The sequence below is a fragment of the Stylophora pistillata genome, chromosome 14 (genome assembly GCF_964205215.1).
Source record: "Stylophora pistillata chromosome 14, jaStyPist1.2, whole genome shotgun sequence".
NCBI classification, from domain to species: Eukaryota; Metazoa; Cnidaria; class Anthozoa; order Scleractinia; family Pocilloporidae; genus Stylophora; species Stylophora pistillata.
The window spans coordinates 9443654-9469344 of record NC_142532.1 but is presented as its reverse complement, the minus strand read 5'-3'; the positions used below and the strand labels follow the sequence as shown (position 1 = coordinate 9469344).

At 35.2% G+C, this 25691-nt stretch overlaps 2 protein-coding genes across 4 annotated transcripts in view; one reads left to right on the top strand and one right to left on the bottom strand.

Annotated features, from left to right (window-relative positions):
* The window catches only part of LOC111340655 (dynein axonemal heavy chain 7), a 46689-nt gene extending 27715 nt beyond the window's left edge, over nucleotides 1–18974 (bottom strand). The window contains exons 1-30 of one of the 2 annotated variants that reach the window (XM_088746065.1): nucleotides 18752–18974; nucleotides 18254–18322; nucleotides 14901–15000; nucleotides 14161–14335; nucleotides 13798–13897; nucleotides 13173–13277; nucleotides 12511–12589; nucleotides 11880–11952; nucleotides 11200–11325; nucleotides 10885–11004; nucleotides 10264–10447; nucleotides 9750–9845; nucleotides 9072–9155; nucleotides 8002–8067; nucleotides 7672–7758; nucleotides 7243–7302; nucleotides 7027–7080; nucleotides 6758–6885; nucleotides 6562–6640; nucleotides 5890–5973; nucleotides 4685–4825; nucleotides 4450–4596; nucleotides 4048–4184; nucleotides 3294–3429; nucleotides 2614–2877; nucleotides 1823–1971; nucleotides 1133–1264; nucleotides 995–1049; nucleotides 765–851; nucleotides 490–596 (exon numbers count right to left, since the gene is read on the bottom strand). In XM_088746065.1, the coding sequence (XP_088602191.1) occupies nucleotides 490–596; nucleotides 765–851; nucleotides 995–1049; nucleotides 1133–1264; nucleotides 1823–1971; nucleotides 2614–2877; nucleotides 3294–3429; nucleotides 4048–4184; nucleotides 4450–4596; nucleotides 4685–4825; nucleotides 5890–5973; nucleotides 6562–6640; nucleotides 6758–6885; nucleotides 7027–7080; nucleotides 7243–7302; nucleotides 7672–7758; nucleotides 8002–8067; nucleotides 9072–9155; nucleotides 9750–9845; nucleotides 10264–10447; nucleotides 10885–11004; nucleotides 11200–11325; nucleotides 11880–11952; nucleotides 12511–12589; nucleotides 13173–13277; nucleotides 13798–13897; nucleotides 14161–14335; nucleotides 14901–15000; nucleotides 18254–18322; nucleotides 18752–18769 (3242 nt within the window). In that variant the 5' untranslated portion in view covers nucleotides 18770–18974. Of the gene's footprint in view, nucleotides 1–489; nucleotides 597–764; nucleotides 852–994; nucleotides 1050–1132; nucleotides 1265–1822; nucleotides 1972–2613; nucleotides 2878–3293; nucleotides 3430–4047; nucleotides 4185–4449; nucleotides 4597–4684; nucleotides 4826–5889; nucleotides 5974–6561; nucleotides 6641–6757; nucleotides 6886–7026; nucleotides 7081–7242; nucleotides 7303–7671; nucleotides 7759–8001; nucleotides 8068–9071; nucleotides 9156–9749; nucleotides 9848–10263; nucleotides 10448–10884; nucleotides 11005–11199; nucleotides 11326–11879; nucleotides 11953–12510; nucleotides 12590–13172; nucleotides 13278–13797; nucleotides 13898–14160; nucleotides 14336–14900; nucleotides 15001–18253; nucleotides 18323–18751 lie in introns of those variants that run through there. The other variant, XM_088746066.1, reaches the window with a different exon arrangement.
* Nucleotides 17978–25614, top strand: LOC148716431 (D-serine dehydratase-like). Of its 2 annotated transcripts, none has more exons than XM_088746098.1 (8): nucleotides 17978–18033; nucleotides 19019–19209; nucleotides 20535–20815; nucleotides 22144–22324; nucleotides 22826–22947; nucleotides 23290–23479; nucleotides 24002–24107; nucleotides 25509–25614. In XM_088746098.1, exons 2-8 carry the CDS (start codon nucleotides 19043–19045, stop codon nucleotides 25515–25517), a joined length of 1056 nt encoding a protein of 351 aa, XP_088602224.1. In that variant the 5' UTR covers nucleotides 17978–18033; nucleotides 19019–19042; the 3' UTR covers nucleotides 25518–25614. The 2 variants fall into 2 exon arrangements, with proteins under 2 accessions (XP_088602224.1, XP_088602223.1); XM_088746097.1 differs by having other exon boundaries at nucleotides 17981–18033; nucleotides 24762–25614.
* Nucleotides 25615–25691: the final 77 nt, after the last annotated feature.

Below are 25691 nucleotides of genomic sequence, written 5' to 3'. Positions count from 1 at the left end.
GAAAACTGGGTAAAAATGTACAATGTACTTGTTGACAATGATTTACTATGAAATACCCAGAAAAATATAAGGGATGAATAATCAATGCAGTTCACCAATACAGTATTTTGTTTCCTATCTTAAATTAACAGGATAGTGATTGTACATAATACCAACTTTGTACATGTAGCTACTGGTGGGTTTAACAAAATTGAAGTTTTCAGGGCCTTCAACAAGTGCATGGGTGTCAACCTCATTGTAGGCTCATAATTATTTTCTTTGTAAGGTTTTTAAAATTGCTAGATAATGTCTAGGGTCATCTTGGGTCTTTCTCTTCCTAGATTTCATGGACAAAAATTAGTAAAAAATATCACATTCACTGCATTACTGCATTCAATTCAGGATAAACATTTTGCAACTTTTATGTTGATCAGATAAACTATGAGGGACTACAAGGCAAGAAATGAGATATCAATAAGTAAATATTACTCTTAACACACGGTTTCAAACCTCTTTGGATCTTTTGTCTCAGACAGAATTTCCAAAAGCTCATCATTTGACAAAAAGAAGAAGCGTGGAAAGTAGAGTCTCTTCTTTTCCAGGTACTCATTTAGTCCCTGAAAAGAGTATAAGGATGTATATATATAGTTAGATTATTTCATATCCTCGACAAAGACTATGTAAAGTATGTAAGAGTAAAATGAAATAACGTATGTCCACAAAATTGCTTCTTTTCAGGTCACAAGTACATTAATTGTGATATGAAAAATTCTATACAAGCAAACCTTCAAAATGAGTTCCAACAATTCATTAGATTTCTTCAAACGTTCCAACATCTTTTCAATGGCCACCACAGTGAGAACATGGCGATCCTATGGAAAAAATGCCAGACAGATGCAAGAAAGAAAACAATTCAGACAAGGTGTTACAATAAAATGGCCCCATATGCTTAACAAAGACATTTCTTGAGACGTGTTTTACAAAAGCTATGGATGGGACAGTTTATTAAACTCACCAAGACGGCCACTTTCATGATCTCTCTCCAGTTCTTGTCAACAGTGCTGAACCGCCTGCATGTTAAACAAGATCAAAATAGAAGCTGTTAAGCAGGATATACATTTAATAAAACAATGACCAAAACAGCATTACTGACCTTCCCTCCTCTGGCATCTGGGCCATGATGTCAGGGGAACTAAAGATGGGTTCTAAGTACAGCCATGTGGCCTGCACCTTCAGCCATTCATCAATGATTTCTTGTGTCAGCATTAGTTTGCTTTCCCATTCCCTACATATCAAACAGAAAGAAACATTTGAATGAATTGTATTTTGATCACTAAAGCAGATTTCTGTTTTGTGTCTCTCAGCATCTTAAACTGTAACCTTTCATCAGGCCCTACAAAGTTATCATGTCAAGAAAGTGACCAAACAATACGGTAACTGCTGTGCAACACATTGACTTTATAGTTTGCAGTAATAGCAAAGTTGCAGCAGGGGAAGGGAGGAAATAAAGGCTTCCCTCTTAGTGTTGTGCAATGGGTATAAATTTTGTGCGCTGTCATGTCAAAATCTTTTTGCTTACTTTTTAGGTTCTAAACAAAGTCATCAATAAGTGCAATGCATAAATATTGATAACATGACCATCACCCACTTGCTACCTGTTGTAACCCTTGTATTAGTAAAATATCCAACACTAAAAATTTAAAAAATTACTGTTGATGCACACCAAAGTGACATGGAAAACAACACACTTAAGTTATTAAATCTGAGTGGGTAACTCTGTTTGAACCTTATGAAACACCAAAATGAACTAAAAAGTTAAAAATGTTGAGGATTGTCCACATACTTGATCTCTGTCTCAAATGGTTTAATAAATGGTGAACCTCTCATTGTCTGTGTTTTCACAATTTGATCATCCAACAGAGTCTGAATGTCATCAATTGATGACAAAATATGAGTGCCAGTTTCACGGTAAGGAATCATGACAAACTCAATCTAAAAGCCCAAAAACAAATTATCTTAGGACAAAAGTGATTATAACTGCCATTATAATAATATAATGTTAATTACAATTAAGTCTCAGATGCTTGACAAGAAAAATTGTATAAAGGCTGATAGTTTTGAAAGAAACTGTTTGGGGCTGCGTCAGTGGGAGTAATGAAATAATTTGGATCCAACAAAGGGTTAACGCTCGAAACGTCAGCTTTTGTAATCATTACGGTGGCTAATTTACCATTTCAACTTTGTTGATATATCCAAAAGAAAAATTGTACATAGGACAAATGATAAATAATTTTGTTACGGTGACTAGGGACAAATTAGTGACACTAAGGAAGGTGGCAATGGTGATAATTACCATCACTTGTTCATCAACCTTAATGATGGCCATGATGTATGGTATCTAAAGTGTATTGTAAATGTCTTAAATTCTTTATTAGTTTAAGAGAACTATAAAGGAAGGTAAATTCCATAAAGATTTTTGAGGAGGACTTGATCTTCATCACTTTGGAAGATCATTTTGCAACAATTTTTAATTAATTAGACACAATACTGGAATTGAATAACAAAGTGCTAAATAGAATGCAATTACTAAAGTAAAGGTACTGTCAAAAAAATCTACGCAGTATAGTCACATACCTCATCCCATTCACGAACCATCTTTTCCATAGCTTTTTCAAGGGAGAACTCTTTGCTAGCTGCCTCACTAATAGTCTCAAACTGAGACAAGTATGGCTCAAGGTTCATCTCTACCATCTTAGCAAGGTTAGTATCTTCGTCAGGCTTGAGTGGATAACCAAGAATTTCTGACATCATTTCCCAATGTCTGTCTCGAAGGCCAGGATTGAACAAAACCTGTACTAGGGGAAGGTGTTCTTTAAACTCATCCACTTTTCCCTTCATCTGTTTTCACAAAAAAATAAAAATAATGAAGTGTAACCTTCAGTTAGTTACACTGACCACCTTCGGGACATGTCAATTAAATGCTGTGCAGAAAGACTTATGAGGTATATGGATACTCAATTGAAAATTGTGCTTTAATAGAGCTTATCATTGATTCCAGCTTTTTCTTTTGATTGATAAATTAAACGAGTCTTTAAAAATGAAAGATAGGTTTGGTTACAAAGACCTTTGCAAGCCACAAAATTACCACAGAAACTTCAAATACTGTACCCCACACAGTTAAAATGTTGTACTCTTCCTTACTTTTGGTCAAATAAGTATGATGGCCTCAAAATGTCTTTGAAAATCCTATTTAACTGCAAGTTCACAAACTCTTAAAATCTTACTAGTTAACTTTTCAGAAAGTATAAGCTTACCCTCGCAGCAATCTTTTGTGCATTTGGTACTTCACAAAACTGCTTCTCCAGCTTGTAAAGTGCTCTCCAAAAGTTCCCAGTTTCTCCATCAACTTTATCTGGGTCCATTGTTCCCCAAGGACCTTCCATCCACTCTCTTCATCAAGAAAACAAACCAAAAAGAAACAATTAAGTTGTTTAACTTTGTTTAATAAATACATAAACACAAACACACACACACACACAAACACACACACACACACACACACAAAATGCTTAGTTGATCAAAACAACATACAGTAATAACTTGACAGTATATAAATAAAAAAAATGTTGTTCAGTCTATTAAGTTAAAGACAGATGCTTGATACATGCTACTGTCAATGAATATGCTAAAACATAGATATGTAACATTCTGAACTTTAGTTTATACATGTATATTAAGTCAAAATTCTTTAATCTAAGTATAGTTCTGCAAAATAGTAGCAAGGATATTAAGAAGAAAAATAAAAAATAATCACTCTGTGGTGCAGAATATGACCTTTCCACCTGAATTTGAAAAAGTATGCTTGCAGAAATCCTAGTGTTGTGCTAACATATCACAATTACTTACCTCAATGTTAATGTTATCTACACTGTAAATGTAGAAATTATAATAATTACCACTGCAGGTAATAGGGATACAGAATTCTTTTGCCCACAAAAAAGTTCAATCTAACTTTTTTACAGACAATAAAAAATAAAAGTTGTACATAGACAACAAATTGTCACTTACTTGTATTTGTTCTGAAACTCTACAGTTGTTTCATACAGTTTCAAGTAAGGATTCAGGGTGTTTAGAAGCTGCTGCCTCTGTGGATAAGTGGTCACATCCCAATTAAAAGCTTCTTCTTCCTGGTTGAAAGTCAGTATCTAAATGAGGAATTAAAAAAAAAGGTTAGGGGCGTATCATGATGTTGAACTCTCACCAATTACATTCCATTTGAACTTGGTAAATGTTAATTCAGGTGGTTGACTAATAATGAAAAATGAACATGGACAACCTGACCCACAGAAATGATGGAAATTTAATTTTAAGGATTTCAAAGGATGGCACACTGTTGGAATCAAGTTGTAAGATCCTGTCTAATGCTTCAAGTTTTGTTTAGAATGACTAAAAGAATTGCTTGATACCTACCTTTTCAGCAGCTGATTCTAGTCTCTGATTGAGAGCTTGTGCTTTCTTGAGATAACGCTGAATTTCTTGCATGTCACCAAATGTCTGGAACTCCTCAAGCTGTTTTGAGTAGCTTTCCAGTTCCTCTACAAATCTCTCGCGCCGCATCTGATTAGTAAAAATAATTTATGGTCAAACAGTCAAATGACCTTTCTCTCCTTGTAACTGTTTCACCCTTTGAGACTGAGTAGCTTACCTTGAGGCTGTTTTCATATTGTAGACGGTTTGCATTGATTATCTTTTTGTGCTCTTCAAAGACCTCTGGCATGCGGAAATGCCACTGAAAGACACTGTTGTTTAGTCTCATGTCAGCTGGAGAAAATGATGCATAGTCCACCTGTCAAAGAGAACAATGTCACTTAATGTGGTAGAAATCCAAATTTTAATTCTTTACCTAGTTTGTAGTGAAAGTTGAACTTATGCATGACATATATAATAACTTGATATTAAATGCAAAACTCCTACTTTTTTCCTTTTGTACAGAAAGTTAAGGTTGTTGATTAGACCTTTTATGATTAACAAACTTTATTGCTTAGGGTAATTTCTTAAGTACCGTAAAAGCCTGTGGATAAGCCACACCCACAGATAAGCCGCACCCCGAATTTAGCGGCTCAAATTTTGGAAAAAAAGTTTTTTGATAGAAATCAAAAGAAATCCAAAGTCGAGTCTTGAGAGGTCTTCTTCATCCACTGTTCATCGAATGAAAACTCATCATTAACATTGCAACATACGTATCGTGCATCATACGTATCTAATACCGCAGTTCAAAATATATGAACTTCATATATTTATTGTATCTCATTTATCACTTTCACGGGTTTATTACGAATCAACTTAACGGCCTGCTCCCAGTTGGCTTGTTAGCTCAATTGGTAGAGCGCTGCACTAGTATCGCAGAGGTCAGTGGTTCGAGTCCCGTACAGGCCTGATTTTTTTCAGGTCTGATTTTCGCTATTGCATAAATAGCGCTATCTACTGCGAGGATCGTGCATCATACGTAGAAAGTACTTCAAAGTGTTACCCACAATTTTAGCACTTTAATATAATGAACATTGATTCTACCAACTTTGAAATATGATTGGTCTTTTTCTGGTATTTGTTGACAGGAATTTCTTCATTCAACAGAGTTTTTCCATAGATTTTTCCATTACAACAAGAACATGGGCAGAACATTCAAAGCTTAGTAACCAGGCATTAGATCGGATGCAAAAATGAACATTTATGACACCCTTTTCAAATGTTCCCACAGATAAGCCACACCCCCAATTTCTAGCGACGATTTTTGGAAAAAAAGTGTGGCTTATCCATGGGCTTTTACAGTAATTTACTCTTGACTAGCAAATTTTTGACCCATTTCTTCATATTCCACAATATTCTGAAATATACATGCTATAATCTTACCAAGAAGGCCAGTCTGTTCTTGGTGTCCACCAGTCTCTTTTCGAGGTCAAATATTGTTTCATTCTCCACTTGCTCAATATAATTCTAAGAAGGAAGAAGTACATGTAAATAATTCGATAAATATCACAATTACTGTTAGACTGAACTTATGGCTTACAAAATTTTCTCTCATTTTTAAGCACTCGTTTATCAATCAAAAGAAAAAGCTGGAGTCAATGATAAGCTCTAAAGCACAATTTTCGATTGAGTATCAAAAGTAATACTGGGCTGCTTTGGTTTTACTTATTAACTTTGCTCTGTGATTAGTCCAGAAAACTTACACCATCATTCTAACTAATTAGATGGGAAACTAAAAACAATCACCATGCACTTGGTCATTTGCGATTTCCAGTGCTTTAAGCGAATTAGTTGTTTTTCATTTGGAGTTCTCATTAACAAAATGATGATCTTACACCTTTGTTCTGATTGGTTGCTGGGTTACTTTGGTTTTGGTTTTTCAGCACTCAATTGGAAACTGCTTTATGTCATCCAATAAGCTGGTTAAACCTGCGTTTACAAAAATGTAACATAGCAACCCTGAATATTAAGAGTTGATGAGCAGGAATTTTGTGCTTCAGCTCCATCCTAATTAATAATTTTTTGGAGAGTTTCTTTTTTTAAACGAAAGGGTACCTTCAGCTCCATCAGGTGCTCTGTATTTGCTGGAGAAGTCAAGGCTTTCTCTGCTATCCTCTCATACTCTTCACAGAGTCTTGAAAAAACACAAAGGATAAATATCATTACTATAGAATCAATGAAATTCAATTCAACTGACATTAAGAATGAAGCTGAACTATCAATTATACGTGTTACCACAAGCACAGTTTACCTCTTATTCAAAACCTGATGATCTTTGCTCATTCTCTGAAGTAATTTGGTTCTTAAACCATCTGCTCTCTTGGCTAGTGCTCTTATTAATTCATCGCAGTGTAATTCAAACATTCCAACTCTTGTCACCTGAAGAAAAGGGATAAATAGATAAACATATTAATAAGAAGATCGCATATTGATTATGCACTCCATTCTATAAATTCACCCAGTACACTTGTTGGATTACTAATAAAAATGAATTTCAACTATCTTCTCCATCAAACCTACCTTTTGAGAGTTGTACTGGATGCTGTCAACCAGTTTTGCATACTTTTCCACTTCCTGCAACAAGTTCACAAATTTAAATTCTGATGGTATTCATTATTTTCAAGTTATTAAAATTAATACAAAACAGAGATTCTGATCTGACTTATTAACTTTACATAAATCTCTGCCAAAATTATACCCCTAAATTAAATTACTTGTAAAGGAAAGTATTCTGACCTTTGCAAAGCGGGGAAATTTGTGACCTTCCAACATGAATTGGTCAACATCTGCCTCTGCCTAAAGATTAAATAATCAACAAAATGGATTTATTCAAATGAATTCAATGTAACCATCACTCACATGGAAATTAAATATATAGAAAAATGAACAAAAATTGCTTTGGACCCTGATTAAATATGAGCTCATAAAATACTTTCACATTGTTCTATCTATTTCATGACCTGCTCCACATTTAAACAATCAAAACTTAATTGAAGCATCTCCATACTTTGCAAGGTAAAACTTAGGGTAAGGCACAAGCAGTGCAAGATACACTGAGCCACACCCTTTACAAAAGGGAGAATCACCTCGTGTCATTTATGTCTAAAAACATTATCAATAGGGGTACATCACAGTAATTTAAAGTTTTTCAAGTTTATAAATTACCTTTCGGCTTATCAGGTCCTTGAACTTGTCATAAAACTTCAAATGTTCCTTTGGTCCAGACATTTCACGTGCTACCACAGCTTCTACCTACAATGTGCATGTTAGTTCAAGATCAGCTGTTTAAAAGGCATTTCGATCAAGTGTACATTTTCACCAGCTAAAATTAATCATCAAATTAATGGGTTCTCCTTCTGCATGTCAAGGCAATCAGAGATAAAAATTTAGAAAACTGAAAATGAATAGTTATGCAGATTGTTAGTACTTAGTCTAGTATTAACAAAGAAAAATTAAATTAAATGTGGTTTCTTGTGTGGACTCTCATAGACTTACTTTCGCTTTTGCCTCATTGACAATTTCATCAGAGACCACAGGTTTTAGTGTTTTCTTTGTTCCAGACTGGGAAAAAACAGTAAGAAAAACAGAACCATCAAAATAATTATGGTAATTGTGAAGAAGAGCTCCCCAAAAAACCTATCGGCCGACAGATTACCAACAGGTTACCAACAGGCTACCGACAGCTAACCGACAGGTTATATTGCCTGTGAAAACACGCAGTAAACATGACCCAGAAACGATAACAGTCCTGATAAACACGAGTTAAGCTTAGCCTGTTGCTGCTGTTATGAAAGTTAAAAAAGACTTTTTCACTTTTAATAATGCTGTGATGGCCAGTCAAACCTTAGGCAACTGCTAACAAGTGATACGTAAGTATTCATTTGTTGTTCAAGTTGTAGATTGAAGTATAGTCCGCAAAATAGATTTTGAAAGCTTTTGAACCTACAATCACGGACAAAACCTGTTTCGATAATTTGCTTACAAGTGTATGAAAGCCTCACTTTTAAAAGAATTAATGTTCCTAGGTCAACTTTAAATGTATGAAAAAAAAAAATTCCCTTTCCCCTTCCTTATCAATGCTCCTAAATCTGCTGTATCTTTCTCACCAACACACATTTTGTATCACTGTCCATACAAAATTACAATGAAAGAGGGAAATACACAGGAAAAGTAGGATACATGTATATGAACCTGAGCTGAATATAAGACTAGCATAAATTTAAATTCATTTGTAGCTCAGACCTCTAGAGTCAACAGATTTGTTTATGATAGTGGCTGTAGAGGGATAGGGGAAGCAGGACTGATGGCTATATCTGCATGCACAATGGCCTTCAATGGCAAGGCTCATGCATGAACATGCTTTACCAGAGGTTTCCTTCATTGTCATCCCTACCTAATCTGCAACAGTATTGCATTCAATGACTGCTGAAAAATTCAAATTTTACATCTACTTCAGGTGACTTTCAGTTCCTATTACATGGCTTTGAAGACCTCTGTTAGCAAACACTTACTGGACAGTTTCTACAATAAATCATCAATTAATAACTTATAATTTGTCAACTAACCCATTCTGAGTACAACTTGGTTTCCACTCTGGGTACAACCATTACTGCCTTGACCATTACGTCATACACGTTCAGCAAAACCACCTGGAAGAAAATGAACAAGGTGAGTGAAGGTAGGAGAACCAAAATCAGTAACATTCAGGGAGTAAAAAAAGGAGCAGTCTCAAATCACCCCACAGCATTATTTATTGACAATTTTCATTATCACTAGTGCTCATATCAAGGCTTTCTTAAGGCCAATGGCCACTGTACTGAAATGGTTGTCAAACCTTAAAGAAAACATATCAGAATAAAAGTCACTAAACCAGTTAATTTCATTCATTTTCTGATCAACTAGAATCTTAGGAATCTGTTCACAAATGATGTTGCTTGCTTTTGATTGCTAGCAATGGTAAGCTAGACATTAAATTTTAAGAAACTGCTATCACGACAAGTTACATGTACATTAGACAGTTTGGTGTGGCACCCATCAAACCAAGTAAGGAATAAATTAAGGCTGTTTAAGGACCAATTAGATTCAGGTACATGTAAGACAAGCATTTTGTCATTGATGTCATTACTCTTTTCATAAAAAATCACTGATTACTCAACAACAGTATAATAAAATTGTTCACTAAAATTAACATTGACGATGATTATCTGAAAATAATGATAATTTGTAAGTAAACACACTGGTACCTCAAAATCTTTGAAATCTGGCTCAAATTTTACTGTGTCACCCTCTAATACAAGCCTCATGATAAACCCTGGATGTTCAAATGCTCTGATGGAATCCTGTTAAATTTAAACAAATAAATGACATTTGTTTGTGTTTCAATGGTTGCACAATATAAGGAATTACCAATACACTGCACACTTCTACACTCTACTTTCCTTCTTCTTCCCTTGTGTTTCCTTAACAAAAATTGTCAAGGCAAATTCTTGAACCTCAACACTAACTTTAAGACAGTGTCAGCTGCAACTTTATATCAATCAAGCTTCGGTTGACAGCCGTAACAAGTTACACAATCATCTGATTGTTCTAATCCAGAGAGTACCTTTAATACCTCACTTTATGATAATAATATCCCTAAATAACAAAAGTTAATTTCTTTGTAATTACCATGGAAAACACTACGTGACAAAATTAAATTTAAGTTACATCATACAACATTTACAGGTAACTGTACACAAATAATTATATGAAACTTACTGCTGGGGGACAAAACAGCTTCGTAAAATCATCAATGGAATTAAGAGCCAACATCTGGAGTTGGTTTGTCATTAAAACTGCAGCGGCATTAAAAAATGATTCCAATCTTTTGGCATTTTGGTTGCTGGGTACTTGCTTGCGTTTGTTTCCTTGATAATAAATATTTTGCACTTCTGGAAACCACCTTAAGAGAAGTAACCACACAAAATCAATATTCTAAACAATTAACTTTCATTGTAAGAGTTAAATTATACCACTTAAATGTGGTGTAATTATTTAATGAAAAAATTTTGTGTGCATACATAATTATGTAAAAAAAACTATCAATTCACAGTTGACACAAAAAAGTTGCCTGACAAAATTCCTTTTTCAAAGGTACTTCAAGGACTGTTCAAGGACTAAATTTCCTCCATTAGCACAAAATTAAATGAAGAGAATGACTTACTAGCTGCTTTGAATTACTTATTTCTGCAGCAGAAATGGTCATTTGGTTCAATATCAATATTTTAAATCCATTATCTACGCTGAGATTGCACAAATAAAACTATGATATCATAATTAGCATGGCACTAAATAGCACTGAGACAAGATTAAAGAAAAAAGAAAGAGAAAAAATATTACTTTTTCAAAAGTGTTTCCTTGGCAATCTCAATGTGTCTCATTACAACGTTCTGAAACATGGCAAGCTCCAAAGCCTCAGGCCGTAACTGGATGTCATGAATATCCACAAGCCTCAAATTACTACAAGAAAGCATGAGATAATCATTACATAAATAATGTGTAGTGATCAATAAGGCTAAAAGTAATGCAACTTAAGAAATGCCCCTCGATCAAAATACAGAAAGTATAATTTACACAATATTCAGATACACGCACAGGATACACTTGAAAATATCCATAAGGATATCACTGCAAGCTAGAGTAAAATCACTGTACCCAAAAGTCTTATGCCACAAGTCCAGCACAGCTGCCATGGTAGGATTGGTTCCAAACAAGTCCTGTTGCATGGCTGCCTTAGCAGTGACATATGATCTGTACCAAGGTTTAGGAACCTGCATCAACCTAAATTGAGACAATATCACACTGTATGTTAGCACCAAGCATTTACATGTACATGTAAGAAACAATTTTTATCATCCTGTAAGCACTCCCAACTGTTTTCTTTGTATGAAAAAATCTGAGAACTACATGTAACTGTTATTATTTGTCAAAATACTTACACGTAATATAGAGAATGTAAACAAATCAGTAGCTGAGTTTTAAAAGAAAAATCCACACTTTGAAACTAATGAATGTGTGCATGAGTGAAGCTGTAAAGGGTAATAATTAACAGCAGGATATCAAAATATTCAATGCATATCTCTGAGGCACTCACAAATACAATAGTTCAAGTCATTAGAACAGAAGAAGTAAGGGAAAGACCAGCTACTGCATTATGTTCAATAATTGAAGACAGCTACTAGAGGTATTAGGCCAAAATGTACACATATGTGTATGATATGTATCATCAGTACTAAAAAGAAAATTATGTTTTTCAAATTGGTTCAAAATCAAATTGCATAATTAATGTAACACATCAATCAAAGTTCTAATAAAACATCAGTGCATGTACTCACTCTTTCTTGTGTTCTAAAACTTCCTCTTTTTTATCATCATCTTTTTCTCTAGGATCTTTGAGCACAAAGTCAACTGTAGAAAAAGATTAAAAAGCACACCATTAACCCATCATAATTCTGGATAGGAAAAATTAGTCACATGCTAAAGATACTTGATTATCTTAAATTAAATCACACAACCCGCACTAAAATTAATATTCTCCTTAGGATGTTGTGTATTCAATAGTTACAGGATGTTAAGTTAGAAAGCATGTTTAATTTTTTGGTTGAATCACTGAACTTGAACCAACAAAATAATTTCTTTTTTCACTTTTAATTTGGAACTAAAGAACACCAACTTTCCACATAAACTGTAATATCAACTGCATACAAAACTGTCGTTAATTCTACATCCAAAATCATTGGTCAGGGGGTTAAAACACAATTCTGTATCGACATATTAAAAGGTGCAATGTATGTGACCATAAATTACACTGAGCACAGCCACGAAGTGACTGAGGTAAAGGGACCCTGAGTGCCTCAATCACCCAAATAAAGTGTCATGGCATATGAATTCAATCAGTTACAGTATTTACTGTATGACAGAGCCGAAGAGAATTTCTAAAAAACAGAAAACAGATTTTGCACTCACCAATAGCCTTTTTGACACTGAGCAAATAGTCTTCTTTCATTTCATCTGAAAGGTTTTCTATACACAAATCAAGCCCATCCTGAAACCATACAAGGAAAGTATTATCAAATGCAAGAAATAGATATTACAACTGCTGTATATCAAATTATATGCCAAAAACAACTTTAGTAGAGTTGCAAAAAACTCAATTAATGCACTTGCATTGCTTCTATGCTTCAAACATTTCTGCACACTGCATTCATTAATAAACATGAATTAGAAAATGTACCATATAGTGTACTCAAATATGTTTTGTATATTGTACAGACATGTGCATGACAGAATCTATCCAGCCTCCTTTTTTTAAAGTTGTTCAGATCATTATACTTCATTCTGATATAACAGTTTACATGAAATACGTGTGCAAGTTTGTATACAGTCATGTATTCAGGTGACTGATAATTTAGTTACAGCACAAGGTTTCAAATCATGTATTAATGCTGTTGTACATTACTGTTATATGATATGCTAATTTAATGATCTAAAATTGTGTGTACAACTACTAACATTAATTTTATAGATGGACTTAAGTATACAGATGTACAAGCATGAATTGATAAAAACAAACAAAATGACAGAACAAGATAAAGAAATATGGCTTGAGGACAATCCCAAACATTTACCTTCAACCTTTGAGGAACAAGTTGCAAAACATGATCTAGCCAAGAATCTTCCATAGGTGCCACATGTTCTGTGTCTATTCCATGGTGAATATAGTAGTAGTAGCGCTATAGAATTGAAATGAGAATAGTTGGATAATTATGATCAGTTTTGTGTAAATCTACTGAGAATCCATAATCATCTTTATTTTTACCCAATCTGAAGTTTTAAGGAAATGTACTCTTGATTTTCACACTATCATTTGGAGTGATTTATTGAACAATTTATTTAAAGAATTTCTTGAATATGTTGATGTAGACAGTGTTATTTCAAATATGATGCAAATCATCTCATTCTGATCCATGACAAAACCTTCTCCCACACAAGTCTCTCTTCTTTTCAATACAAAATTGTAATTCCACAATCTACTGTTAGGTGAAAATTCAAATTGCACAAACACCATTAGAACCTGAAGATGACATGAGTAAGTTCAAAAACTTTTTTTCGAAATTTTTTTTTTAAACAATAATGATGCAAAATAAATGAAGCACTCTTGTAAATATAGCTCCAGTCATACAGAACATTACAAATAACAAAAACATGAATGAATCTTATTTACAATGACACAAAATGAATTAACATGCTCACCAAAATATCTTTTTCAGCACCAGTTGGGGAGCCAGTTCGCTCCAGGGGAGGAAGCTCTCCTGGAGAGGATGGACGCACAGGAGCTGTACCCTCATTCTGCCTGTATTAAACAATAAACAAGTTTATGTTAACCCTACTAACTGAAAACACAGTGTTGTTGCTTTCAGTTCTTGTGGCCTGCATATTGACAATTTTTTGCATTATAAGACCAATAGCAACTACTAGTAGATGCAGGGTCAATCTAAATAACTATAAAACTAAAGTAAGTGATTCTTTAGTAATTTTAGCCAAATGTTTCTGCTCTACATGCTCATAGCATTCATGACTGTGGCCATCATCCCTGAACTGTAGTACCTCACTTACATGATGATGTTGACAAGAGCGCTACGGAATGATTCCCTGTCCTTCTTAACAGCATATGAAGCACCTCCCTTTCTACCATTTGTGCCAGGAGGAGGACTGGGTGAAGATGGAGAGGTTTTTCCATTTGCAGCATCCCAAGTCTTGCTGCGTACATGTTTTGCTTTTTTGCCAAAACCTGTTATCATAAGCAGAAATAAATTGGACCATGCAATTAACAAAATGTATTCTTGAGGTGGACATTGTATACACTAGGCTAACTGTTATAGATTATTCCAGAGTCTCCCACACAAAGGAAAAACACTTAATATTCTAGCCTTTTGGGTAGTTGCTAAATATCCTAAAAAAGTAAGTTTACCTATATTCTATGATTCTACTGTACAAGAGGGGAATTCATGACATAAAAAATGCTGTTTTTCCCTGATTTGGGATTATTGACAGTATATTTGCGAATGTCTCTTATTTTTTCACATATTCATTCATGTGATTCTGAACTACCCATAAACTCATTCATCATCAGATTATAACTTCAGCTCTCAACAAGTGATTGGCACGTGGCTGTCAAAAAGCAAACTTGGGAGTTGGGGATGGGATCCAAAATCAAACAAGTCCTGATTTCACCTCTCTAAAACTTCACATCTCTCCATCATTCAATCCAAAGCTTTTCTCAACCTTATCAACATCCAGACTTAATAAACTAGTGCTGACTAAGTGAACCATTTAAATATATCATTGAACCTGACCTAATGAATGACTTTCTTCCTCTCCATCAGCTGCAAGTCTTTTGTTAGGACTTAGCTGAAAAGATGGTGCAGTCTGTTGCCATGCTGGCTTGTTGCGAGTCTGAAAATAATCACAACACACCATGAATACCATTAAAATATGTTATAATATTATAGGAAAATTCATTACCTGACGAGGGAATTCCGTGTTAAATTGCACGCAAAAACTAATATTGCACGAATCACGAAGCAATGAGTGCGATATCGGTTTTCAAGTGGAATTTAACGCAGAATTCACAAGTCAGGTAATGAATTTTCCTTAAATCGCATCATTGAATTAGAATAGGAAAAGAAAACAGCAATAATAATTATTGTTTGTTTTCATCTTGGGCATGCACTCCAGAAAGCCATTTTGAAGTCAACTGTCAGAACTGTCATTGTGTTAGCGAATAGAAAGCAAGGTCAGTCGTGCATGTTAGAACCTTCAACATCTTTTATTTGAACCTTGTTTTTACATTTGGTTTCAAACTTTTTAAACCTAAGGTGAGTACCTTGAAGTGTAAATACGTGCACTGATTAATATTTTACTCTTTTAAAAACAAAGTGTTTCATGAAAGTCCGAAAACTCTGATCTTTTTATTTGTAGAAATTCACTACAGGCAACTGCCATTAGCTGAAGCGTTGGGATGAGCATTTGACTGAAAGTTGATGGAAATAATCACTGAAGAGTTGTTGAATGATACATTGGTGAACAGTCCACCTAGAAATCTTGCTTATAGACCATCACTGCTGTTATTCATTGCCGTTGTGTTATTACCAACTTCTAATTATAGACGTGCAAGACTGTTGACATCAATTTCTTGCAAAGCTTCAGTGCGTGGATTGCCACTGCCGTTAGCACCTGTGACAGTCGTAATGGTACGACTGAAAACTCAGCCAACTTGCTTGACATCTTTCGTTGTTTTTCTAAAAGATTATGGCTGTAGGTGGATTAGTTGAACCCAGGTTGGCGTGACCTGTTAGCTTGGAGATTGTTTTTTCTGGGCTGCGGTGTTCACAGGATTTTCATGCTTTTGCATTGTCGCGAGCAAAAGAGGTTTTTCATGCCTCTCCAAGAATTTATAGTTCAGTTCAAAACAAGGGAGAACCTCAGGCTCACTTTGAAAAATGCTTTTTTAGTTTTTGGCTCTTAAAAAGTGACAATGGTTTTGAAAACATTTTAAATTGTCTTAGAAACCAAACTTTGTAACAATTTGACCATAGTTGTTTATGCTTATGTAGATGCGAAATAATATCACTTAGCCTTGTTTTCAACTCATAATTCCACGCTAAATACCTCCCTACCTTAACCAATCAGAATGCAAGATTGTATTCCTGGTGCTACGATTCTGTAGGAAAACTCATTACCTGACAAGGGAATTCTGTGTTAAATTGCACGCGAAAAGCGATATCCCACAAATCGCGAAGCGATTCATGTGATATTGGTTTTCAAGTGCAATTTAACGAGGAATTCATGAGTCACGTAATGAATTTTCCTTGAATCGTATAAGTGAATGAAAATAAGGAAACAAGAAATTAAATTGGCAATGCTATTTTTTGTTTTTATCCCAAACGCGCTCTAGAAAGCCATTTCAAAGCAAACTGTCAGAAGTGTCATTATGTTAGCGAATAGAAAGCAAGGTTAGTTGTACACATTTTAACCTTCAACAATTTTATTTGCACCTCGTGCTTGATTTTACATTAATTTTCGAACTTTTTAAACAAGCTTCACACTATTTATGGATAATAGAGGTATTTTACTAAATTTACGAGCCGTTTATCGTTAACATCTTTTTTCAAAATTTCAAATAATTTGCTTGAGAAGGAAAGTAATTTACACCTTTTACCTCTTTGGTAGCAAACTGAGAGAAATGAAGTGTGAGAGCAAAAGCACTGATTTCAAGTGCAATAACTTCGCGATTAATATAAGGTAAGTGCCTTGAAGTGTAAATACATGTATTGATCGATACTTTATTCCTTTAGAAACAAAGAAGTGTTTCATGAAAAGTCCAAAAACAAATTCACTACAGCTAGGCGACTGCCATTAGCTGAATCATTGGGATGAGCATTCAACTGAAAGTTGATGGAGATATACACTGGAGAGTTGTTGAACGATACAATGGTGAACAATCCACCTGGAACTCTTACTGCTAGATCATCAATGCCGTTATTCATTGATGTTGTGTTATAGCCAACTACTGATGGAAGTGCAACGCTGTTGACATAAATTTCTCACAAAGCTTTAGTGTGTGGACCATCGCTGGCGTTGGCAGCTGTGACAGTCGTAGTGGTATGACTAAAAACCCAGCCAACTTGCTTGACATCCTTTGTTGTTTTTCTAAAAGATTATGGCTGCAGATGGATATTGAACCCGGGTTGGCGTGAGCTGTTAGCTCAGAGATTAGTTTGTCTGGGCCATGTTCACAAGATTTTCTCGCTTTCAGGTTGTTGCAAGCAAAAGAGGTTTTTCCTGCTTCTCCAAGAATTTGAAGTTCAGTTCAAAACAAGGAAGAACCTCAGGCTCACTTTGAAAACACTCTGTTTGTTTTTGCTCTTTAGAAGGTGACAATGGTTTTGAAAACATTTTAAATTGACTTAGAAACCAAACTTAGTAACAATTTGAAGATAGTTGCTGTGCTTAGTGACATAGATGCTAAGAAATTTCACCTTAGCCTCGCTTTCAACTTGCAATTCCACGCTAAATACCTCGCTTCGTTAACCAATCAGAATGCGAGATTCTATTCAATGATGCAATTCTATATAATATTAGTTATTTGCAGTGTAATTTAGGTAGCACATTTTACATAGTAGCTACCATTAGTAAAGCAATTGTCAGTTTGTGTGAAATTACCCACATGTACATCTACATGTAAGTTATAGTTAACCTTTGACAGATACCTCCCTTAAAAATGCAAGGTAACCATGTTGACCATCTTAGATCGACACATTGCTGTGTTTTTGCCACCATAACAGCCGCTGCATTTCTCTTTTTCTCTGTCGTCTACTTTTTTACTTTCTTCTCATCATTGTTTATTTTGATGCTGTTTTCTTTAGCGAAATGAAATCAATGCGATGCAATACGAAATCAACATGATGTTTAACAAGAATCTCACAGGTATTCATGAAAAATGATTTCTTAACCCATGCCTGAAACAACTGACAAGCAACTCTTATCTTATGGCAACAAAAAAGTTTGATCAATTGGCTACTTGAGTTCTGGAACTAACTATATAGCCAAGAGGGGGCACGAATTTCACGTAATCAGTTACTTGACTTTTAGATTTGTTTTGCAAGTCATTTACACGATCGTAATCTTTGCGTTATATCAAGCTTACCTCTGGTAACTGAGGAAGAAATCTTACAGGCGAATGAGGATTCCGACCCTTGATTTGGCCCGACGAAAACTGTGAACCAAATAACTCGATCGTTAGTATTTGTCATGTCATTTGTCATTTTATGATTAACAAAACAATATTTCGCCAATGCGAAATTATAAAGAAAGGGTAACTGGTGAAACTTTTGTAATTGCTACTTTCCGTAAGTTCTGGAAAACGAAGGGCGAAGATATTAATATTCTTGAGTAACCATAATCTTTGCTTATTCAGGATCGAAGGCTGTAAATTGATACTCTGATCAAATGGGGCACGAAAGCGGGAAAATTTTCCTCTAGTACGGTTTTAAATTATGTAACGTTAACGGTATACCATTTAACCCTGAAAGACACGTAGTCTTAACTAAAAATAAAAGTAGCAGCTCTAGTAGTACGCACAAGTGAGTCTTAGGAATCTGTCTTTGAGAGAATACAACAAAACCAGACGGTAAAAATTGCGTACCTGGGGTTGAACATCCATCGTGCAAAGTTGATTATCCCTTGCTCATCATAAACCCGATCGTTTTTTAAATTGAGGCCGTCAACATTTCTCCAACGAGGAGAGGAGTAATTTATCCAATTAAAAACTAAACATATGTTGTCGATTAAATCCTGAGAGAGAAAATCTTAAACGCAGCTCATTGTTGAGTACAACTTCGCCATTTTCTATTCTCAGTGTAACTTGTAACTATGACAACAAATCAATTCCAGTCTTATTGTCTTATTGCAGATATTGTCCGCGTAGCGCCTGGAGATGACCCAAAAAGACAACATGGCGGACAGACAGAAAATTACGGACCTACGCACACCAGCATTTATTATTGATTTAGAGACGGTTCAGAGCAATTGTAAAGCCATGATCGATAGATGTAAAAGTCTTGGAGTCGAGCTTCGTACACATATGAAGACTCACAGAACGTTGTAAGTTCCAAAACTCGGTTTAAAATAAATTCAGGAAAAAAATTTTTAACATCTCGGACGATAATTAAATTCGAAAACAGTATTAAGCTTTTCCACGTGTACTGAGAACTAGTTTTGGGCCTTCTATTGCAAATTAGTTAGACACTTTGCCCGTTATTTTCCCTGAAGATTCTGTCGTCTTGAAGACTGTGAGCAAATTCAGACGTAGTGGGGTGGGGGGGGGGGGGGGGGTTATATAGATTTAGTGGTCACTTCCACACACATCGTCTGGTGACGCTCGTAGTAATAAGCATATTCTTGTTTCAAATGAATGCTATGATTACCAAAAAGGTGACCTGTGAAATACAGTTTTTGATGAGGAATAATCATTCAAAACAGAAATGTGCGTTAAAAAAAATTAACATTCAGGGTGATAAGGTCAAAAGATGAATGATACAACTTTATTGATGTGGATGAAATGCTTATAGCTGCATGGCTGATTTACAGGTTTTCCATAAAATTAAAGCTAATAATGAACAAATTTAATTTTTCACCATTGATCATATTAGAGCTTAAAAACTAACAACTAAAAAACTGAAAAGTAGTCACTCCTATATACTTAGAAATTACCGGCTACCAGCGATATATAATTTTATCTGAAAGCTGCACAATTGTAGTTGCATTTCCTGGCTGTTAAATACCTGAATGAATTTAGACAATCCTTTTTGCTCTTTAGCTTCAGTAATGTAAGTATCAAAATTATTGTGACTCTTAAATTATTCTTGTTTCTTAATGATTTAATTAACTCACCTATGTTTGGTGCAAAGCCCTGTAAGCTGCCTTTTATTGCAAAAGCTAAAGGTGGTCCCCTATCTGGTTGGGTTAGGGCAGGGTGATAGTTTTTGTGAGATAATATGATCCGTATATGTGCACGATCCTTCGCAGTAAAGCACTATTTGAGCAATAGTGAAAATCAGACCTGAAAAAAAATTTCAGGCCTGTACGGGATTCGAACCACTGACCTCTGCGATACTAGTGCAGCGCTCTACCAATTGAGCTAACAAGCCAACTGGGAGAATTAATTTGATGGCCTGCTCCCAGTTGGCTTGTTAGCTCAATTGGTAGAGCGCTGCACTAGTATCGCAGAGGTCAGTGGTTCGAATCCCGTACAGGCCTGAAATTTTTTTCAGGTCTGATTTTCACTATTGCTCAAATAGTGCTTTATTGCGAAGGATCGTGCACATATACGTTTCATAACCGCAGTTCATACATATGTTTCATATGTTTGTTGTTGTATAATATGATCCATTATGCATCCCTTAATATAGCACTTCTGTTACACTTAGGGAAGCTGGAGAGTACATGACTGCTGGCACAAAAAGATGCATTTCAGTGTCAACTTTAGCAGAAGCAGAGTTTTATTCCAATGGAGGCTATGATGACATCACTTATGCCTATCCACTTTCTCCTGACAAGGTCCCACAGGCTGCCCAGCTTTTGTCATGCCTTGAGAAGTTCCATGTGCTGGTTGATAATCAGGTGATTCTTGATTCTATTATTGCTTATCCTCTTCCTGACGGGAAAAAGTGGTCAGTGTTCCTAAAAGTTAACTGTGGATATAACAGAGGTAAGCTAATTTGTCCATGTACAGAGGTAGAGTATTATATTAACCAGAGTCAAAATGAAAATGTGAGCTCTTTTCTCCCTTTCACTCCCAAGATCTTCTTAGTAATTCTCCTTTATGTCTGCTATGCAATTTTTATGATGCAATTTTGGAGAATTTGATATTGGATCAACTGATAATCTTGTAATTGACATTTTTCTTTATTCTTGTCACTTGTCTGTTTGATATTGTAGTGCTATTTTTTAAGGAGAAAATCTGTCTCAAGTGATCACTCATTGGTATTAAGGGTTAAGTTTCCATTTTAAAAGAAGACACTGATTGTTTTAATACAATTACAATGTGGGTGTGGCTCTTCTCAAAAGCTTGTTTGTGAAGAAAGAAAATCATGAAATGTCATTGTAAGGAGCCACTTATATGTGCCAAATAAATGAAAAAAAGTCCAGGATAATGAAGTCATTTTTTGGAGTTGCCGAGCTGTTAAACTATTTTTATTTGATTTAAGCACCCAACCTTGAACAAGTACCTACCTTCAACCCTTTAACTCTCATGAGTGACCAAGACAGAATTTCTCCTTACAATATCAATACAATACCAGGCAGACAAGTGATGAGAATAAAGAAAACTATCAACAAGGGGATTTTTAGTTGATCCAATACCAAATTCTCCAAATTTACATGATAAGAATTGTATAGCAGATACTAAGGAGAATTGCTAAGAAGATCTTGGAAGTGAAAGGGTCAAGTTAGAGAGAGTCAAGAAGCACCTAGCTTGAAAAAAGGAGTAGCGCATATGCCATCACACAATGATATTATGATATAATAGATCATAAGAGAAACATCTCTGATCTCTGAGCTGATTGACTTGAGGTAAGAGTAACATAATCCCTTTCTTCTTTGATCTTTCATCCAAAGCATCAAAATCAGTCTTTTTATTCTTGACATCCACTATCAACCTGTGTACATTAAGGAAGTAAAACTGCATAATATTGACTTTGGTTATCATTACCATTTTTTAAATCATAATTATAAAAGTAGAAATTACATTAATTTTGCAAACTATTGTTTGATGTCTGGCAATAATTGTAAAAATTCTAATGTAGATGTTGGTTTTCTCTGGGCTGAACCTTTTAACTCCCAATATCAGATTATTTGACTTTTTCCCTCTAGCTGCTGCACATTTCCTTATAAATTACTGACCAGAATTTGGTGTATAATCAGTTGTGGGAGAAAGAGGGTTACACTGAATTTTCTCAAATATATTATATCTACCATAATTTAATTTGCTTATTCCTATATAATGCTGTGCATGGTCTCAAGTATGCATATTTTCAGCTGGTGTGTGGTATGATGATCCTCAAAGTGTTGGCATGGCCAGAGAGATATCCTCCAAAAGTTGTTTGACATTTAAAGGGCTCTATGTCCATGAGGGGAATTCTTACAGTTGTCAGGGTGAAGATGAAATAAGACAAACTGCTAGTGAAACATTCAAGAGACTTAACATATTTTCACACAGGTGAGACTGCTGTTGTTCTGAGACTTTCATTCACTTATCTGCTGTACAATTTTCTTTTATCTTTCTATTGTAAGTGTAGAACTGGATGGGATCACACTTCTTAAAATTTAAGAATGTTATTGGGAAAATGGTACTTAAAAGTCTGTAGGCAATATTTAATTGTCTGCTTCAAATACTCCTTCTGATTTATGTTGCTGATGGATGGTGTGTAGCAATATTTCTTTTAAGTTGTTTATTTTAATAAGAGTATGGTGACCTATATTAGGGAAGAAATTGAAAATGCTCAGTGAACTTTTGGCAATATTAAATGTGCTCAAATTGATTTTTAAATTTCTGTGAGGCACACAAAACTTTTGAATTTTGATTTTGAATGGCAATTTGGTCCATTACTAGTTTTTCTTTTGTTTAGTTACATTTGCCTAATCGATACTGTTCATAAAACAATTAAGCAGCTGTTATACATGATTTATATTTGACACTTCAATTTACTTCTCCTTGTAGACTCAAACAAGCTGGTATAGAATTTCCCACTGTTGCTGTAGGAGCAACTCCATCCTGCTCTAAACCTCCAGATAATGTACAAGGAATTAATGAGTTTCATCCAGGAAATTACATATTCTATGGTTGGTAAATTAACTCTTTTGTTTCTAAAATTATTTTTGGGCTTGGAATATGTATTGTAGTGTATTGTAGCGTAAAGATACCAGGGCTCAACACTAATGGTAGCCAACTAGCCACACACTAGTGGAAATTCAGTTTTGGCTGGTGGTTTTCGATTTCTGTCAGCTGGTTTGGCTAATAAACAAACTGAAATTGTTGTAACATCTAACTTGTCACTAACCATTTGGCTAGTAAGTTGAAAAGTTAGTGTTGAACCCTTGATACAATTTCTGTGTTGGTGAAAATGCGACTGGATTCTGAAAAATAATTAGTTATTTTAATAAGTAATACCTTTTTTCCTTCAGACTATCAGCAGTACCTGGCAGGATCCTGTAATATGAGTGATATTGCAGTGCGGGTATTGACAAGAGTTATTGGACACTACCCTGATAGGGAACAAGTGCTAATTGACTGTGGTTGGACTGGGTTGTCCCATGATAGCCTTGGAAAACTCAAAACAGGATTTTGCTACTTTGAAGGACATCCAAAACTTAAGTACATGGATTTCGTTTGTGCCATAGATAACTCTTTTCTAAACAGTCTCTGTTACAGTAGTGGCAATTCTAGCTCCAAAAGCACAACAGAAAAATAGCATTCATAACACTCCCCTGCAGGTGCAGGCTGCAGGGTAGGGGGGAGGGGGTCATACTCTTTGTGCTCTGTCATGCAGATCAGTAAATTTTGATAAAATAGACTCAACAGCCATTTATCAGGAAACTTCTTTTGAGCCTTTGAGCCCTAGATCTATTGCAGGTAAACCTCCATTGGCCATGTCTGGGAGTTTGTTGGGGAGAATAGTGGACACACCAGTTGCGACCTCTACCTTAATGAGCCTGCAAGAAGCCTTGCAGAAGACAACTTAATTGTTTTATGTTCAAAAGGAACATGTTTCTTCAAGTGAATGAGTCAGTGAGCTCTGAAAGAATCGACCAACAATATGTTACCATTTTCAAGAAGTGGGGAAAAAAATGTAGATGTATAACATTGTCACAATTAAATATGTGTCATAAATTGCAGACTAGTCAAAATGACCCAAGAAATTGGTACAGTGCAAGCAGTGGAAGGGCCTCTAGATTTGTCACAATATCCAGTTGGGTCATTTTTAAGGATAATTCCCTTTCATGTAAGTATAATGTATGAAAAATATGTTAGTCATCTATAAACAATAAATGATGAACTTGTTAAAATAACATCAGACCTCAAAGTGTGCCATATACTCTTAATGGAGAGTCTTATGAGTTAAGCAAACTATTTTGGAAGGACATGACAAAGTTAAATATATTGAAAAAATATAAATGGTTCTTAACAGTCAACTAATCTTCATGAACAATTTAAGATCTTGAATGAAGAAATGCTGTGAAAAGGTGGATTGCCTTGTTTATGATATGTTGCTTTTTAAGGAACAGAGACAAACCTTGAACACTCAAACAGAGTCCAATCCAGGCCGGCAACTCTTCACTTAGTTATTCCATACTACAGTATTATTCTCCACATTTTAATGTTATGTTTCTTATGCTTGTTTTCTCCATTTATCATTCGTAATCTTTTTTCATTTGCGTTCAATAACAGTGATGTGTTGCTGAAATGTAATGTTTTCATAGCGTTGCTTTTTATCCCAAAACAAACTACTTGCAAGCTTTACTGAGAAACAGGAGGTTGGGGAAAATATTTTTCGTATTTGTGGTTTAAACATTCTTTCTTGGTTAGTCTTAGTGATGACATTGTACCAAACACAGTCATTATTAAATTAATGCAATGTTTGTTTATGGATTTTCAGTCATGTGCCACAGCCTACATGCATCCAGTATACTATGTTGTGAAGGATGATGAAGTTGTTGAAAAATGGATTCCTAACAGAGGCTGGTGACCATTTATGGCAAAATTCTCACTGTCTGCATCAGAGGGGGCATGTGTGCATGCCAATAGTGGTCACCTCTCAGGGGGCATGTGTGCGTGCCAATAGTGGTCACCTCTCTGGGGGCATGTGTGCATGCCAATAGTGGTCACCTCTCTGGGGGCATGTGTGCATGCCAATAGTGGTCACCTCTCTGGGGGCATGCGTGCATGCCAATAGTGGTCACCTCTCAGGGGGAGTTGTTTACAAGTTCATTAATAATCAGTTAATTTGGTTATATCAACAAAGTTGAAATGGTAAATTGGCCACTGTAACGATGACAAAAGCTGACGTTTCGAGCGTTAGCCCTTCGTCGGAGCGAAGGGCTAACGCTCGAAACGTCAGCTTTTGTCATCCTTACGGTGGCCAATTTACCATTTCAATTTTGTTGATATATCCAAATTATTTCGTTACCCCCACCAACGCAGCCCCAAACAGTTTCTTTCGAAACTATCAGCCTTCATTAATAATCAGTTTGGTAAAATTATATCATCACCTTTGCTCACAAACGTTTTTGTGAAGTTGGAGAGCAATAATCATACACATGTAAACCTATGAATGTATGTCATGCAGTGAACTATTTTGTCCCTCAATTGTAAAGTTATTTGTATTAACTTCCTTTTTACTCAGGAATGGTGAATGAACAAAATTCTCTGTCACAACAATCATGGACTATATCAAATTACAATCTAGGATATGAATAATTATGAACGTTATAAGTTAAAAAAAATCAAAACAGTGTATTAGACCAAACCCTTTGGAGACTCTGACTTAATTAACGAACAAAGAAATGTTTGCAAAAGAGATCAAGGT

Excerpts from the sequence above, each read along its gene's own strand:
- LOC148716431 (XM_088746097.1), top strand. The coding sequence starts at position 19,043 with ATGACCCAAAAAGACAACATGGCGGACAGACAGAAAATTACGGACCTA. Across the intron at positions 20,816-22,143 it reads TAACTGTGGATATAACAGAG|CTGGTGTGTGGTATGATGAT; the intron begins GTAAGCTAATTT and ends GCATATTTTCAG. Across the intron at positions 22,325-22,825 it reads CTTAACATATTTTCACACAG|ACTCAAACAAGCTGGTATAG; the intron begins GTGAGACTGCTG and ends TTCTCCTTGTAG.